The 16991-nt window shown below is 37.9% G+C and overlaps 1 protein-coding gene across 1 annotated transcript in view; it reads left to right on the forward strand.

The window, feature by feature from the left end:
- LOC146322804 (interleukin-1 receptor type 1-like) overlaps positions 1-16991 on the forward strand; it is a 32818-nt gene that overhangs the window by 14380 nt on the left and 1447 nt on the right. The window contains exons 2-11 of the mRNA XM_084724907.1: positions 1435-1512; positions 3294-3546; positions 3842-4034; positions 4882-5053; positions 5335-5397; positions 9246-9381; positions 9851-10005; positions 11838-11981; positions 13226-13393; positions 14241-14521. Coding sequence (XP_084581033.1) covers positions 1437-1512; positions 3294-3546; positions 3842-4034; positions 4882-5053; positions 5335-5397; positions 9246-9381; positions 9851-10005; positions 11838-11981; positions 13226-13393; positions 14241-14521 — 1641 coding nt within the window. The 5' untranslated portion in view covers positions 1435-1436. The remainder of the gene's footprint in view (positions 1-1434; positions 1513-3293; positions 3547-3841; positions 4035-4881; positions 5054-5334; positions 5398-9245; positions 9382-9850; positions 10006-11837; positions 11982-13225; positions 13394-14240; positions 14522-16991) is intronic.

Genomic DNA, 16991 nt, shown 5'->3' on the forward strand with positions numbered 1-16991 from the left:
CAGTTCTGTTTAACTGAGTCAGTCCACACTCACATACGTGCATCTGTTTCCAGCTTTAGTCACATACTTTAATTGCAGTCTACACAGATGACTGGACATACAGTTAGACTGATGATACTGGCTTGAACCGTCATTTGTCAAAGAGCCAACAGAGACCAGTTGGTGATGTGCAATTCTAATTAAGAAGTATTTTCTCTGGACAGCTCACCAGGACGTTATCTTTTTCTTGTTTGGTCTTTTTTCCCCTGTTGGATCAGTTTAAGTTCCTGCACTCTTTCCTTAATATGGTCATTTGCTTACTTTCTCAAGATTTGCTCAGCATCCTGTCTGTAACTTCAATATTCACTTTACAGGTTTTAAAGTAAGTTTTAGCTTAGGAGACCAAGAGTAACTTAAAATATAAAAAGCACCTATTGACACCTACACAAAATATTACCACCAAGGTTGTCAAAAATATAGTTACATTTTTCAGTACCACATGTTTAAAATAATACAATATTCATGAGTTATAGTATCAAAAGTAAAAAAAAAAAGAAAAAAAAAAGCTATTTAAAAAATAGTGCTCATTCAAGACCTCAGTTCAGTTCAGTCGTTATTGTCCTGCCTGATCTATGCCTATAAAGCCAGACAGTGTTTAGGGACTTTGTGCACCAGCGCTGTGTGCAGGCTTAAAAATTAGCCCAATTCGTGTGCCTTGGACTTCTTTCCTTTTTGTTAAAGATTCTGGTATCATGACCACTCTACCATCTACTATGAGTGGAAAATACCCAAAGCTGAAATAGCTCATAATTTCAATTGCTGAAATCAGTATAATTTAAAGTTCCGTTAACATTTTGTAACTTGTTACAGTGACACAGATTTTGCCCCTGAGTGATGACAAAAACTTGACCATCTTGAACTGTCCTGGACTCACTCTGTCCTGCACAATAATTGTAATACAAGTTTGATTAATTTCCCCGTAAGGGTTTTAAGTGTTCATTCATAGATTTACAGGCAAGACTGAGCTGGAACTTTCACTTGTATTGAGTGGTTCTCAGGAATGCTGGGCATCCTTCCAGTTCCAAAGCGTTACGCAGCATTTTGTCAGAGGTTTCTAACTGAAATACCAGAACGTTTGTCATCCATGTCTGAGGGTGAGAGTGGAGGGAGGGTGTGAGAGAGGGGAAGAAAGAAGCAGAGAGAGGAAGAGACAGATGAACTTTTAGAAGTGTTAGGATAAAGTTTCACTCAAAAGGGAAAGAAAACTGCTTTTGCTGATTATTGTGTTTTCAATTCACTTGTAACCTCAGTGTCACTGGACAGAAGTGTTCCTGTAAGTTGTCAGTTGTTAAAGGAGATTTCAGGATATTGTTGTAGCTTTTTTCCAGTAGCATTTTCACCTTGGCTTGTTGTATTCATTCATATCCAACTATTGTTTTTGTGTGTTTTTTTCAGCCATGGACCTGCATTCAACACTGGACAGCGTTCTGTTTTTCTTCGGGCTATGTGGAATTTGTACAGGATTTGTACCAGGTGAGCCGAGTCACACTATTTTTTCAACATTAACACTACTTGAGCTCTGGCACTATTTAAAACATACCTGCATATATACTGTATATAGGCTACTGTGCATACATTTTATACATTACATTTCACGTTGTGGCCAAGTCTAACTTCTCCCATGCAATAGCTGCCTCCAGTGTGTACAGAAGTATTGTATCGCCCTCTTGTGGGCTATGGTGGGACTGTAGCAACTTTTATAACTTGGCAGTTCTCAGTGTTTCTGATTGATATGAGCTGCCCATCCCAGTTTCTCAAAGTCCAAGATGGTGTCTTTAAATGTCTTGTTTTGTGAACCCAAAACCAGGATATCTTCATATTTGGAAGACTGCAAATAACATTTTCTGCCATTTTTGCATGAACAATTACTTTAACCATTAATTGATTATCAATATAGTTTAATAGTTTAATTCTTTTTTACTACTTACCCAGTCAGGCAATTAGTTGCTAGATTTACTAGGCTGACATGGCTTTTTACTTGCACTGGTCAATCCTTATTGTTGAACCATGCAAGGGTGTACTAACAATATGTAATAATTACATTTGGGGCTGCAACTAACAATCATTTTCATGGCCAATCTGTCGTTTAGGCTAAATAGAGAGAGAGTTTAGTATAGTTTATATATATTTTGGGAGAACAGAGTTGTTTGAGCCACTGGTGACTGAAAAGAAGAAATAATTCTACTTTAACAACAAAGTGTGACTGGACTCCTTGACATTACTAGCACATAGTGGTCATAGTGGGCAGCTCCAGATGTAAATGTAAAGCAGGCAGCATACATAGTCAGTACAAAGGTAGATAAAAATAGACAATACACAGTTGTGACACACATTTAGGGAAGCTTGACGATGCAGGTGATGGCAAACTGACTAGTAATTCTATCTTCACCTTGCAAATTGGAAACATCTGTCTCAGAGAGATAGAGCAGCATGGAAAATTACTGGAAGTCAGGCAGGACGTCCTCTGGGCAGCTCTAAATCCCAGAGCTGCTGTTCAAATGCTGGAAAAGAACATCCAACGAGAAAGAAAGGAGAAAGAGAAAACATAGAAATAGGAAATAGGAAATATACAGAGTAATCGCAAGTAAAGACCCTACATCTAACCTCGTCGGCTGCTTTTCTTAAAATTTCCTCTACAGTCATTTTAAAAGTAGGAAAAGCACATTGAGGTTTCTTGAAATTATACTAATACTACTAATGCGTTGGCCCCAAACTCACAATATGCAAAAGGCCATATCAAGAACCAGTGTTTGAAGAAAAACAAACTCATAAGAGGTGAAAAGGGTGACATGTGTGTAAACCAGTCCGCTGTGGGGGTGTCTGGGGGCATCCTACGCCAGAAAAATGTAATTAATGATTTTACCATGTACACAAGGCATTCTGGTGCACTATGTTTCTGTTTAAAGACCGACCTGGATCTTCTGTTTGTGTTTTCTGCAGATATTACTACTTTTTCTTTAACCTTAGTACTTAAGTAAAAAGTATTGAGTAAGGCACTACAGTAACTCTTAAGTTACGTTATTTTACTTAGTATTTTTACTTTAGTACTTTATGTAGGACATGCAAGATTTTTATATGTAGTTAAGTATTTTTACATTGTGGTATTAATGTTTTTACTTAAGTATAGGATCTGAGTACTTTTCCATCACTGCAGGTCAATGATCAGTGTTTCAGCATAAATTTTCTGAGGGCTTTATCACTGTTGAATGGCAGAATAAATGAAGAATTCAATTCTCCACCTGTCTGTGTTGCAGAGAACTGTACCAACTACAGGCTCCAGTTTGAGAGGGTTTTCTCTGTTCCTGGGGATATGGCTATGCTCAGTAGCACCCTGGTGTCTTTCAGCGTCTTCAACTTCACAAGTGTCCCGTACAACATCACCTGGCATGACACAAAGACGGGCCGAGAAATCAGAAACCAGCCCGGTCGAATCCTGGTGCTTGGGGAGACTCTGTGGTTTCTTAATGTAACGCAGGATGACAATGGGGAATATGTGACTATACTGAGGTAAGGTAGCATCAGTAGTTAAAAGATGAAAAAAAAGACAGACTGTCTTCATGTGTTTGTGTGTCTGACAACATTGTAGAAATCTCTGTCTACTTCTGAAAAACAAAAGGTAGCACCTGCTTTTTAGCAGGGCTGAACAATTTTGAAAAGGATTCTAATTACAAATTAATTTTGACTGATGCTGCAATTGCAATACAGTTTACAATATCAGAGGGAATGATTGAAAAACATTTCAAAATTATTGTGGTATGATTTTTGCAGAATATCCATTAAAAAAATCTTTAATTTTCCACAGAACTCCCACTTTGTGCTACACACAGTCCACCAAGCTGGTGGTTGACCTGCCAGCTGTTGGAGAGTGTGGAAAGCCGAAGAAAGCATATCAAAAACTTACAAAGGGAGTCAGCAACACCCTGTCCTGCCCTCTGATCAACTACATCAATAAACTGGACAGCTACAACATCACTTCCTCCATCAAGTGGTACAGAGTGAGTTATGAGAAAGTTTTGTCATTGTCTTAAATATTCATTAACCCACTGAGTCCACAATTTGGGGTCAACTTGGCTTAAACATTTGCCTTAAAGTAAGTTTGTAGCAATTTGGCTCTCTAACTGGTTTTATTTCTTTATCTAAAAAATTAACTCTTCAGTCAGAGTGATTTGTTATTAAAGTAATGTGCTTACAATTTTAAGCAGTTTCGAGCACTTCAATCAAAATACAAGCACTTTTCAAACCTACATTAAACCTTACATTAAAATTCACGTGTTTTCAAGGGTTTGCAGTGCCCTTAGCAACTGTGAAGCCAAATTAGTCAAAACCAGTATATTCTCCACTACGGTTGGAGGCAAAAAAAAGTGAAAAAAAAAAAAAAAAGAAAAAAAAAAGTAAAACAGTTAAATCCAGCATGTCACAAACCTACACCAACTATGTACAGTCATTTCAGAGTCGAGCACTATCACTGTCTCTGAGTCAGACCCTCTGCATTTCTAAAGTGTGTGAGGGGATTAAGAAGTATGGTCTATTAGTTCCCAGTTAATATTGAAGAGTATTTTGACTTTAAACCCCCATCCCCACTATGTAGCCACTCTTCTTTTAATCAAAGAGGAATACAACTTAATATTACTATTACAATAACATACTGTTTGAGTTGTAGCTGAAAGTAGGGAAATTCTACTGTCTTTCCATAGAAATGTTGAGCGGTCAGTGTGAATTTGATATAGTTACTTGGCTCTCTAGGCTACTAATTAAACCACATGGCTTGTCTATCACAGTAGTATTTATTTTTATGTTGTCATTATTAAAAGCCTAACTTTATTGTTTCCATTCCTCATCTAGGGTTGTGACCCCATAGTGGATGAGACAGACAGGTATAAATACAGGACAATGGCAAGACTGAAAATTGAGAAGGTGGAAACTCAAGACAATGGCTCCTACACCTGTACTCTGACCTTCACGCATGGTGGCATCACTGGATCTGTGTCAGAGACCATTGACGTATGGGTCACAGGTTAGAATGGATTTAAGTACTTCAGTGTTCAAGATAGGAACATTATGCGGTTTGTTCACAACACAATACTGTGATTCCTGCAGAGGAATAGACTAAATTTTTCTAAATCATTAACATTACATACAATCACTTGTGAGCAGCACAAAAGTCTAGTTACACAAGCCTCAAAAGAAGTGGAAGTTATTCCCATGACTCTCAACAACATCATTCCATACACAGTATATTTCTGATTAGACAACCTTAACCTCTGTTAATGTATTTCACGTTGTCTGTCTTTTCAGATACGTACTCTCTTGTTCCACAAGTCATTGAACCGGCCAGTGAAATAATCAAGGCAGAGTTGGGTGAGACACTGTCATCTTAATTCATCGTAACTGCCTCAGTTTTTGTTCAGACCAATATTTGCATTGGGTTGAAAAACACAGCCTGCTCATTCAATTTAGTGACGCCACTCTGTCATCTGCAAATGCAAGTGCACAATCATGGCTCAACATAAAAGCTCACTTGCCTTGGGCAAGGGCCAAGCCCATGTTGGGCTAGTAAATGTGGCAGCTCACTTGCCAATCCAAGCAAGTGGTAGAAAAGAATTATATGATCAATCTATTTTTATAATCAATTAATCATAATTTTTTCATGCAAAATGGCAGAAAATGCTGGTTGCTCTCAATTATAAAGATTTCAAACTTTCCTTGTTTAACACATAGGTTATTAAATTGAACATGTTTATGTTTTAGATTGGCTAAACAGGACAGTTAAATAACAACTTGGACTGGGGTGGACATTTGTCACTATTTCCTTACGTTGTGTAGTTGTTGCAGCCCTAGATTAAACATGGCAATCAACTTCTGTACGTATTCTTTCTACCAAACCATATCATAACCATATGCATATCAGAATCATATCATATAAACATATCACCACGCAGAAGCAAGCATGCATCAACTTATGGACGAGAGTTTACAGCTCAGCTGAGGAGGAAGCCATTAATGTTTATATCCTGCGCTCCGTCAAGAGCACATGTCTCTTGTCTATGAGTAAATACATGCTTCCCTCCATCTAATACAGTTGGCAGGTGTAATTCTGGAGAGAGAAAATAGTTTCATGAGTAACCAGGTCATCATTTCTGGAAAGAGACAATGCTGGTTCTGAGTTTTTGAATGTATTTTTTGGCACTTTGAGCATCTCAATCTGAGTGCCATCTAATTAGATTATATTCAAGAAAAGGAACTACTTGTATGAGAGAAAAATATGTATTTTTGATTTTGGAGTGAACGGTCCCTTTAACTTAGCAATAAGAATTGTAAAATCTTGTCTCATTTATATTAAAAACTAGGGATGCACCGATTTGAAAATTCTGACCGTTACCGATATCCGATATTAATATTGCTGTTATAGCCGATAACCGATATTTACCGATGTCGATATATATATATATATATATATATATATATATATATATATATATATACATATATATATATCGACGGTGCGCGATATTAATGTTTTTGTATTAAGAAAGCAGGATATTTTTTTAGACCACAGCAGACAGCAAACTGTACACTGACACACACCGAGGAGATAAAGAGGGAGACAGCATCTGGACATTTCATAATGATTTAAAATAATGTTGCGAAGTGACAAAGCTTTCATGGAGGAGACGAGCGTCTGTCTGTTTGTTACTGAGACTGATATTTTAGTCAGGGAATTGTACAGTAACATCAGGATTCATCATCAAAAAAGTTTTATATCAGTCAGCACTTCACACACGCTCCCTCTCTCTCCTCTCTGCTGTCCCTCTCTCTCCTCCTGCGCAGTTATGCTCAATCAGGAGTAATTAAGTATTTAAAAGTAAACAAATCGGACTTGGAGCAAAAAAAAAAAAAAAAAAAAAAAACACGCCACAAAAGTGTTCAATATAATGTTTCATGATCATAAAATGTCCGTATATCAAGTCGGCGCATCAGTCCGTATTCACACGCTCTCTCCCTCCCTCCGTCTCTGCTGCGGGTCGTTTTTTGTTTTTTCTTTTACCTGGTTTCAGGTGGAGCTAAAGCTCAAACAGCACTCGCTCCTCGTGTCCATAGCTTTTTACTCCATGTAACTCTCCCCAAACACGAACTGCAGCTGCAGAAAAAAAAGCCCTGGTCCTCATTTGACGCTCAAAAATCGAAACAAGCGAGCGTCAAGTCAGTTTGACGCGCGTCAAGATGCTTTCAGTGCGTGTTCTCCCATTTAGAACAATGGGTGCGTTTCAAATCGCGACAGTCAGACGCCTTTAGTGCGTTTTGGCCTTTCCTTTATTTTCAAAATGGAATCAATCCTGTGCCTTTGTCACTGACACTGTCACATACCCAAACAAATACAGCATGGCCAAATATCCCTTCCCCTCCACCTCCCGACACACATACGCAAATAGCAACTAGACGGATATAAACATGACAAATATCGGCCGATACCGATATCAATGCCGATATATCATGCATCCCTAATATATATATATATATATATATATATATATACACATATATATATATATATATATATATATATATATATATATATATACATATATATATATACATATATATACACATTGACAGAGAGAGAGAGAGAGAGAGAGAGAGAGAGAGAGAGAGAGAGAGGATAAAATTTTGTACAGACTGAAAATCATGCAAACTGAATTTTTGAATGTCTTCAGGCCAAAACGCACTACAGGCTTCATTTGACGTGCGTCAAAAGACAAATGAAGCTTCTATAGCGCACTGCAGGCGTCAGATTTAATATTCCATCACCATAAAACCAGCACTATTTTAGGAAAAGGTCGCTATTTATATGCATCTGTTTATTTATTTAGTATAACTATTAATAATATTTTATGTCTTTAATAAAATATTGTCCTCTGAGGGAAAAAAATAATCATCTTTTTTCAGGTCCGTCTATATAACGACTAAACGGTGCGCGATATTAATGTTTTTGTATTAAGAAAGCAGGATATTTTTTTAGACCACAGCAGACAGCAAACTGCACACTGACACACACCGAGGAGATAAAGAGGGAGACACAGCATCTGGACACTTCATAACGATTTAAAATAATGTTGCGAAGTGACAAAGCTTTAATGGAGGAGACGAGCGTCTGTCTGTTTGTTACTGAGACTGATATTTTAGTCAGGGAATTGTACAGTAACATCAGGATTCATCATCAAAAAAGTTTTATATCAGTCAGCACTTCACACACGCTCCCTCTCTCTCCTCCTGCGCAGTTATGATCAATCGGCGGGGAGTAATTAAGTATTTAAAAGTAAACAAATCGGACTTGGAGCAAAAAAAAAAACAAAAAAAACATGCCACAAAAGTGTTCAATATAATGTTTCATGATCATAAAATGTCTGTATATCAAGTCGGCGCATCTGTCCATATTCACACGCTCTCTCCCTCCCTCCGTCTCTGCTGCGGGTCGTTTTTTGTTTTTTCTTTTACCTGTTTTCAGGTGGAGCTAAAGCTCAAACAGCACTCGCTCCATACCTTTTTACTCCATGTAACTCTCCCCAAACACGAACTGCAGCTGCAGAAAAAAAGAAAGCCCTGGTCCTCATTTGACGCTCAAAAATCGAAACAAGCGGGCGTCAAGTCAGTTTTGACGCGCGTCAAGATGCTCTCAGTGCGTGTTCTGCCATTCAGAACAATGGGTGCGTTTCAAATCGCGAGAGTCAGACGCCTTTAGTGCGTTTTGGCCTTTCCTTAATTTTTTAAAATGGAATCAATCCCGTGCCTTTGTCACTGACACTGTCACATGCCCAAACAAATACAGCATGGCCAAATATCCCTCCCCCTCCCTCTCCACCTCCCGACACACATACGCAAATAGCAACTAGACGGATATAAACATTGGTTGATAATATCAGTTTTACTCATAGGACCGATGCCGATGTGTTATAAAATGACAAATATCGGCCGATATATCGTGCATCCCTATTAAAAACCCACTGTACAGTTTTCACTCACATCTGTAACATAAATTCATAAAAACACACACACTATTTTTGGTCTGAACGCCTACTTACAGCCATACATCTGCTTGGTGTCAGAAACACTACTTGGAAAATATTAAGAATTTTTAAGTTTAGATTTGCAGATTAAGAAAAATAGTTTTGTTTACTGTAACTCATGTTCTTGTTTGTGCACGTGTTTAGGGTCCAATTTCACCAAGCGGTGCCGAGTGTTTGTGCCATGTGTTGGGATGCCGAGCGTTGAAATTCTTTGGTTGACCGAAGACGATTTCATTCATGATACAGATCCTACTAAGCGTGTCTACGTGTCACAACAACGGTCAGCACCCTTACATTTCCTTTTATTTGTTGCTGCTCCGTTTGGGGTACAACAAGTGAAAAATATGATCTGCCTGTGTTAAAAAAAATCTAATATAAAAATGAAAGATTTCTTAAGATACATTTACAGAATTATAGAGCCCCCGACATCACAAAAATTCACTGTGTATTAAGTTTTGTCTGAACAAATATTTTCATTACCAGAATTTGTCTCAAGTAAAGACAGACATGATAGTTAAATGTAGTTTTCATTCTTCAGTGCAATTTCCAATTTCCCATTGGAGTGTTCATGCTCTCTTAAACAAAGTGCTTAGAGAAACTAAAAAGCTCTGTAAAGCTGTAGAGTTGATAATTCTCTCCATATTTTAAGCAGCCTTTTTCTAGATTACATTTGCTCTAACCAATAACAGCTGTGTCACGTCATTTATACTGCATTACCTTTCTCTTTCTCATCTGTCTGTCCAAACCAGTTCATGGAGCCAGGATGTTCCTCATAAAGGTGTGTGGCTGGAGCGACAACTGATGTTTTCTGAACTGAGGGAGGAGGATTTCCATATGAACTACACTTGTCGAGCGTACAGCGCCAGGGGATCGCCTGAGGGATATTTTACTCTGCTGCCACCAGGTAAAAACATAGAGTAAGTCTTCAAAATTAACAAATGAAAACTTTAATTAAAAAACAAAATTAGGGATGTTAATAGTTAATCAATAAATGGTCATGAAGAATTTAACCAATTAAAAGTTTATTGACCATCAATATACAGGGTGTCCATAAAGTCTCTTTACAATTTAAAAAATTTATTACAAAAGCAATTGATGAGATATGTTAATCAGATTTGAAAATCAGAATTGGCAGGTCAGACCCTTATAAAAATCGGAACCGGCTAAGAAAATTGAATTCGGTGCATCTGTAGTTTTTAATCACATTGCATTTGTGCATTTCAGGTACCCTGTCCATGAAATAGGTTCTGTGAAATAAACCCTTAAAAATGGCTACTCCTCAAGAAAAGGCACAATGTGTATCATGGTTTATTGAAACAAAATTGGCTACGCAGACTCAGCGAAACTACAGGATTAAGTATGGAAGACATCCATCATCATGTCTGTCAGTTTGTGCATGGCACAAGAAATTTATGGAGACAGGGACAGTGTTGGATAAAGAAAAGAAATCGAGTACCGTCTTGATGTGCTTCGTGCAACTAATGGTGCCCATATAGAGGTGTATTATGTATTGCATGTATGTATTATTATATGTATGTATTATTATTTATAATAATTTCCACAGATTTGTCTATTCATTTGCTTTTGTAATAAATTTGTTAAACTGTAAAGAGACTTTATGGACACCCTGTATGTTTCATGTACCATTTCTCCAGAACTCAACAATGTGGTTAGTTCTGCCGTGTTAATCTAGAAATGTCAGAAAATGCGACCAACTTCATAAGGTTTTGTTTGGCAGAGCCATTTGCTGAATAAAGACAGGCAGGAAAGAGCAGCTGCTCTCTAGTGATGACAATCTCTAGAGATAAAAAAGATCACCAGCAGATGATCTAGGTTGACATTTTTTCTCTAATAAAGACACTTGCAGTGGAGGCAAACACCTGGTGAAGACAAAGTGGCTCAAAGTTGCAGGTCTTTTGATGCCCACTGGCCCATACATAATCCTTACAAAGGAAACCAATTAAAACAGCTGTATAAAAAAAGAGTACATTTTTCAGTTTTCAAAAACACTTCGAAATTCCTTGCTGTATTATTACAACTGACCCGTTACTAAGCCCCTCCTGCAAACAGCAGCTGTCCAATCACAGATTAGCATTTGCTTACTTTCACTAAATATACTTTAATAAATCTGCTAGTGAGAGTCATAAGTTTGTCCGACAAATCCATGGTCATCAGCTAGAAATGAGAAGCTGACCCCGTGTTTCAACAATTACTCCTAATTTCTAATTTCGATGTTAAATCGGAGACCGTTCTCACTGTAAACAGCATATACACAGTGTGACAATGGACACCTGACAGGCATAACAACAGTAACCAAGGAGGGCAGGGTTTAGTGTAGGGTCAACTGGAGCCATACAATACAATTTTAAAGTGTAGGGGTGTAACGATTCACACATGTATTGAGATGTGTATCAAATCGGTCTTAGTAAGTGAGATACACACCCCAATTAAAGTGTCATGTCAGTATGTTATTTTAAGGCCATTTATGTGTTGAGGGACTGAGACAGTTCTGCCAGAGAAGGGTACTAATGCAAGAAAAACAAAAGCTTGAATGACTTTTGTGGCAAAGATCCGGGATGACCCTACCCACCCAGGACAGACTCAGAGTCATGAGAGCCCGCGCCAACAGACTGAGCCCCCCCCCAAACAGAATTTCATTCTGCCCCTTGCAATGACAATAAAGCTTCTCTCTCTCTCTCTTTTTTGTCTGGTATGTGTGATGTTTAATTGTTACAGATCCCAACTACATACTTCCTATTGGACTCGTACTTGGCAGTGTGACCGTGCTCTTTATCATCACTGTCATCATCTACTACCTTTTCAAGATCGACATTGTGCTGTGGTTCAGGAGAGCGTTTCCAGTTCTCTATACTAATACAGGTAATATTTCACAGCAGATGTGTTATTACCACTGTGCTCTTTATTATACATTACACATGTAATATGATAATGTCAATGGCCACAAAAAATACTGTTACACTAAACCCACAATGCCCCAGGATGGAAAAACCAACAGTCATGTTTTCATCTTGCAACAGACACATACAGTACCCACACACAACTCAGAGAACCCTTCAGCTCAACCTGACACCTGACCGCAAGTGTCAACAGTAAGACAAAACAAAGGAAACAAACTAACCACAGGGCTGCCTGCAGTATTTCTGATGAAATGTCATCTGCTCATTGTGCAACAGAAGAACATTTAAGCATAGACACTGCATGTTAACCTTTTTCCAGAAGTCATCAAAAGGTTAATAAATAAATAAATGAGGTGTATATTTAGCATGACAGGGAAAACCTCCATGGTTCAATCAACAAAGAAAAGACATCTGGGGGCAGAAAATCCACAGAAAATCACGCTTGTTTGAAATGTGGGGAAAGTGGTGCATAAGCAGCACAACAAAGAGCACCAAGCAACAGAGCAAAAACAACAACAACAAAAAATAATCCACCAACTTACAGTAGTATTTTCTATTTTGGCAGTTTGTGTCACTATATTCCAGTTTAACAATAGTCAAACTTGATTGCATCATAAAATTCACAGTGTCGTTTTTCCACAAATGAAAAGAAAATGCCTATGGAGTGAACTCTAACCTAGAGGAAATTTGGTCACACCTCAAAGATAAAGGTCCAGTAAATCTCTGCTCATACATAGCAAGGCATGAAAGCTGAAAGTAGGGCTGGGCAATGATGATTATGAACAAAAAGGTTGCAGAAAAGAATGTGACAGCTGATTTTTTCATATGAATTAACACAAAACAAACTGACAAGAGTGATGAGATTAGTAAATGTGATGTGTGTGATGTGATGAGATCAGTTCCACCATCTGCACTACCACAGCATATTACATGCCTGTTGTGACTCCTGCTGTCTCTGCATGTCTCTAGGTGGCCAATTGTCTCTGGCCATCTCATAGTTAATTTAACAGACTGAAAATTAACTGGTTGTGGCAAGTGAAGCAACTGGAGATGATGGCACAGTGTGTTTCTACCTGCACTGTCGCTAATGATAGCTAGGCAGCTTTCTGTAGATGTCAGGATGATATCTTGACATTTTCCTCACCTGTGCAAAAGAACTATCACTGAAAATACACTTAACAAGCACTTCTTATTTTCCTGTGTCAGATTTGGATGGGAAGCTGTATGATGCCTATGTGGCATACCCACCCCCCTGTGCCATCGGATACAGCAAGGAGGTGGAGACCTTTGCCATTCATGCATTGCCTCAAGTGTTGGAAAAGGCCTGCGGCTACAAACTCTTCATAGCGGGACGTGACTGCCTGCCCGGCCAAGGTAAGTCACCTACATGGTGAAACAGCTCTGCCTCAGATACAGGGGAGACAAGTGGCCACTGTAGAAGAAAATACCATCTGTTTTTTTCCTGTAACTGTGCTCTGAGAAAATGTGTTTTGAAAAGCCTCAAAGTTACAGTGAAACACTGACACACAGGACATTTTCACTACCAGTATTATATTCTCAGTCATAACTCAGGCAATAAATCAGTGGTTTGCCTGAATTTCAGTGCCATAATTTGACTTACAGACACTGTGTGGGCTGCTATCCAGGTTACTAAATAAATTAGTTTATTATGTTTCATAATTCATGAGAAACACACTCATCTAGAAAACAATAGCTGGCCACTTGCTCACATTTTCTTAAGAAAACTGGCCTAAATCAGTGGTTCTCAACCTTTTTGGCTTGTGACCACTCAAAACAAAGCAGTAATCACTTATTACAGGTTGTTATATCTACAGGCTACTCAGTTTAGCTTTAGATTAAAGGTAAATCTGATATATTCATTTTGTGTAGCAGAAAGATGTTTCTCTCATTCGTTAATTGTCTTGAAGGAGAAAATAAGGAAACACAGGCAGAGGTCAGGGTCTCTGCAGATACAGAAAGATGTTTCTCTCATTCGTTAATTGTCTTGAAGGAAAAAATAAGGAAACACAGGCAGAGGTCAAGGTCTCTGCAGATACAGACACCACCACACACTTCTAATGGGTCATATCTGATGATTAAAATGGCCTGTGTTTATATGAGTCTATACATTTTAGGAAAATATTGCATGTTAAGCCTTTAAGCTGATGTTTTCCTAACTTAAGTCCATTGTGTCTCTTCATCTTTCATTTCCTCCCTGCAGCCATAGTGGATTCAGTGGAAGAGAATATACAAGCCAGTCGCCGCCTCCTTCTGCTCTACACTGCCTCCACTTTCATCAGCAAAAGACACACAAGCAGCACGAGTAGCAACAATAACAACAACATCTCTAAGAGCAGCAATAGCAGTGATAACATCGAAAGCAAAAACAGGGACAGTAGTAGCAGCATGAGTTTTGATGGGGATGAAGTCTATCCAGACACAAGGCAGCAGATGGAGTGCGTGGCAGCAATGCACAGAGCGCTGCTGGATGGCTCTCTTAAGGTGAGAAAACAGACAAAATGCAAATTAAGTAGAGCTGTGGGGTTTGGCTGTCATTACGGACAGCAGTGCAGCAACACCAACATGGTGAGGTCAACAAACAAAGAGGAACACCCTTAAAAAAAGGATCACAATTTGATATGCTTTATTTTAGGTGATACAGCTTTCATTAAAATATTCCTGGATTAGCCTTATTTATGACTCTGTGATTCAGGTCACCCCTAATAAGACTTGTTAGCCAACAACTAGATGAAGATGTGGCTAAGGATGTACAATATGGATAGCCATACATATATATATATCTACATATATATATATATATATACACATATATATATATATATATATATATATATATATATATATATAGATATATATATATGTATGTATATATATATATACATATATATATATATGTATGTATATATACATATATACATATATATATATACATATATATATATATATATATATATATATATATATATATATATATATATATATATACATATACATATATACATATATATATATATATATATATATATACACATACATACATACATACATACATACATATATATATACATATATATATATATATATATATATATATATATATACACATATATATATACACATATATATATATATATATATATATATATATATATATATATATATATATATATATATATACACTACCGTTCAAAAGTTTGGGGTCACTTAGACATTTCCTTATTTTTGAAAGAAAAGCACTGTTTTTTTCAATGAAGATAACTTTAAACTAATCAGAAATACACTCTATACATTGCTAATGTGGTAAATGACTATTCTAGCTGCAAATTTCTGGTTTTTGGTGCAATACCTACATAGGTGTATAGAGGCCCATTTCCAGCAACTATCACTCCAGTGTTCTAATGGTACAATGTGTTTGCTCATTGCGTCAGAAGGCTAATGGATGATTAGAAAACCCTTGTGCAATCATGTTAGCATAGCTGAAAACAGTTTAGCTGGTTAGAGAAGCTATAAAACTGACCTTCCTTTGAGCAGGTTGAGTATCTGGAGCATCACATTTGTGGGGTCGATTAAAAGCTCAAAATGGCCAGAAAAAGAGAACTTTCATGTGAAACTCGACAGTCTATTCTTGTTCTTAGAAATTAAGGCTATTCCATGCGAGAAATTGCCAAGAACCTGAAGATTTCCTACAACGGTGTGTACTACTCCCTTCAGAGAACAGCACAAACAGGCTCTAACCAGAGTAGAAAAAGAAGTGGGAAGCCCCGCTGCACAACCGAGCAAGAAGATAAGTACATGAGAGTCTCTAGTTTGAGAAATAGACGGCTCACAGGTCCTCAACTGGCAGCTTCATTAAACAGTACCCGCAAAACGCCAGTGTCAACATCTACAGTGAAGAGGCGACTCCGGGATGCTGGCCTTCAGGGCAGAGTGGCAAAGAAAAAGACATATCTGAGACTGGCCAATAAAAGAAAAAGATTAATATGGGCAAAAGAACACAGACATTGGACAGAGGAAGATTGAAAAAAGTGTTATGGATGGACGAATTGAAGTTTGAGGTGTTTGGATCACACAGAAGAACATTTGTGAGACGCAGAACAACTGAAAAGATGCTGGAAGAGTGCCTGATGCCATCTGTCAAGCATGGTGGGGGTAACATGATGGTCTGGGGTTGCTTTGGTGCTGGTAAGGTGGGAGATTTGTTCAGGGTAAAAGGGATTTTGAATAAGGAAGGCTATCACTCCATTTTGCAACGCCATGCCATACCCTGTGGACAGTGCTTGATTGGAGCCAATTTCATCCTACAAAAGGACAATGACCCAAAGCACACCTCCAAATTGTGCAAGAACTATTTAGAGAAGAAGCAGGCAGCTGGTATTCTATCTGTAATGGAGTGGCCAGCGCAGTCACCAGATCTAAACCCCATTGAGCTGTTGTGGGAGCAGCTTGACCGTATGGTACGCAAGAAGTGCCCATCCAGCCAATCCAACTTGTGGGAGGGGCTTCTAGAAGCGTGGGGTGAAATTTCTCCAGATTACCTCAACAAATTAACAGCTAGAATGCCTAAGGTCTACAATGCTGTAATTGCTGCAAATGGAGGATTCTTTGACGAAAGCAAAGTTTGAAGGAAAAAAATTATTATTTCAAAAACAAATCATTATTTCTAACCTTGTCAATGTCTTGACTATATTTTCTATTCATTTTACAACTCATGGTGGTAAATAAAAGTGTGACTTTTCATGGAAAACACAAAATTGTCTGGGTGACCCCAAACTTTTGAACGGTAGTGTATATATATACAGTTGACTCTTCAAATGAGCATTGGATCACAATGCCCGACAGTCATCAAACACTAAGACCTCTGTCATCATAACATTGTCATTTAAAAACCACTCCCATATACCTTGTTGCACCTGATTTACTAAAGGAAAAACAACTTCTTAAATCACACCAT

The sequence above is a fragment of the Lutjanus erythropterus genome, chromosome 8, assembly GCF_056507025.1.
Source record: "Lutjanus erythropterus isolate fLutEry1 chromosome 8, fLutEry1.hap2, whole genome shotgun sequence".
NCBI lineage: Eukaryota > Metazoa > Chordata > Actinopteri > Lutjaniformes > Lutjanidae > Lutjanus > Lutjanus erythropterus.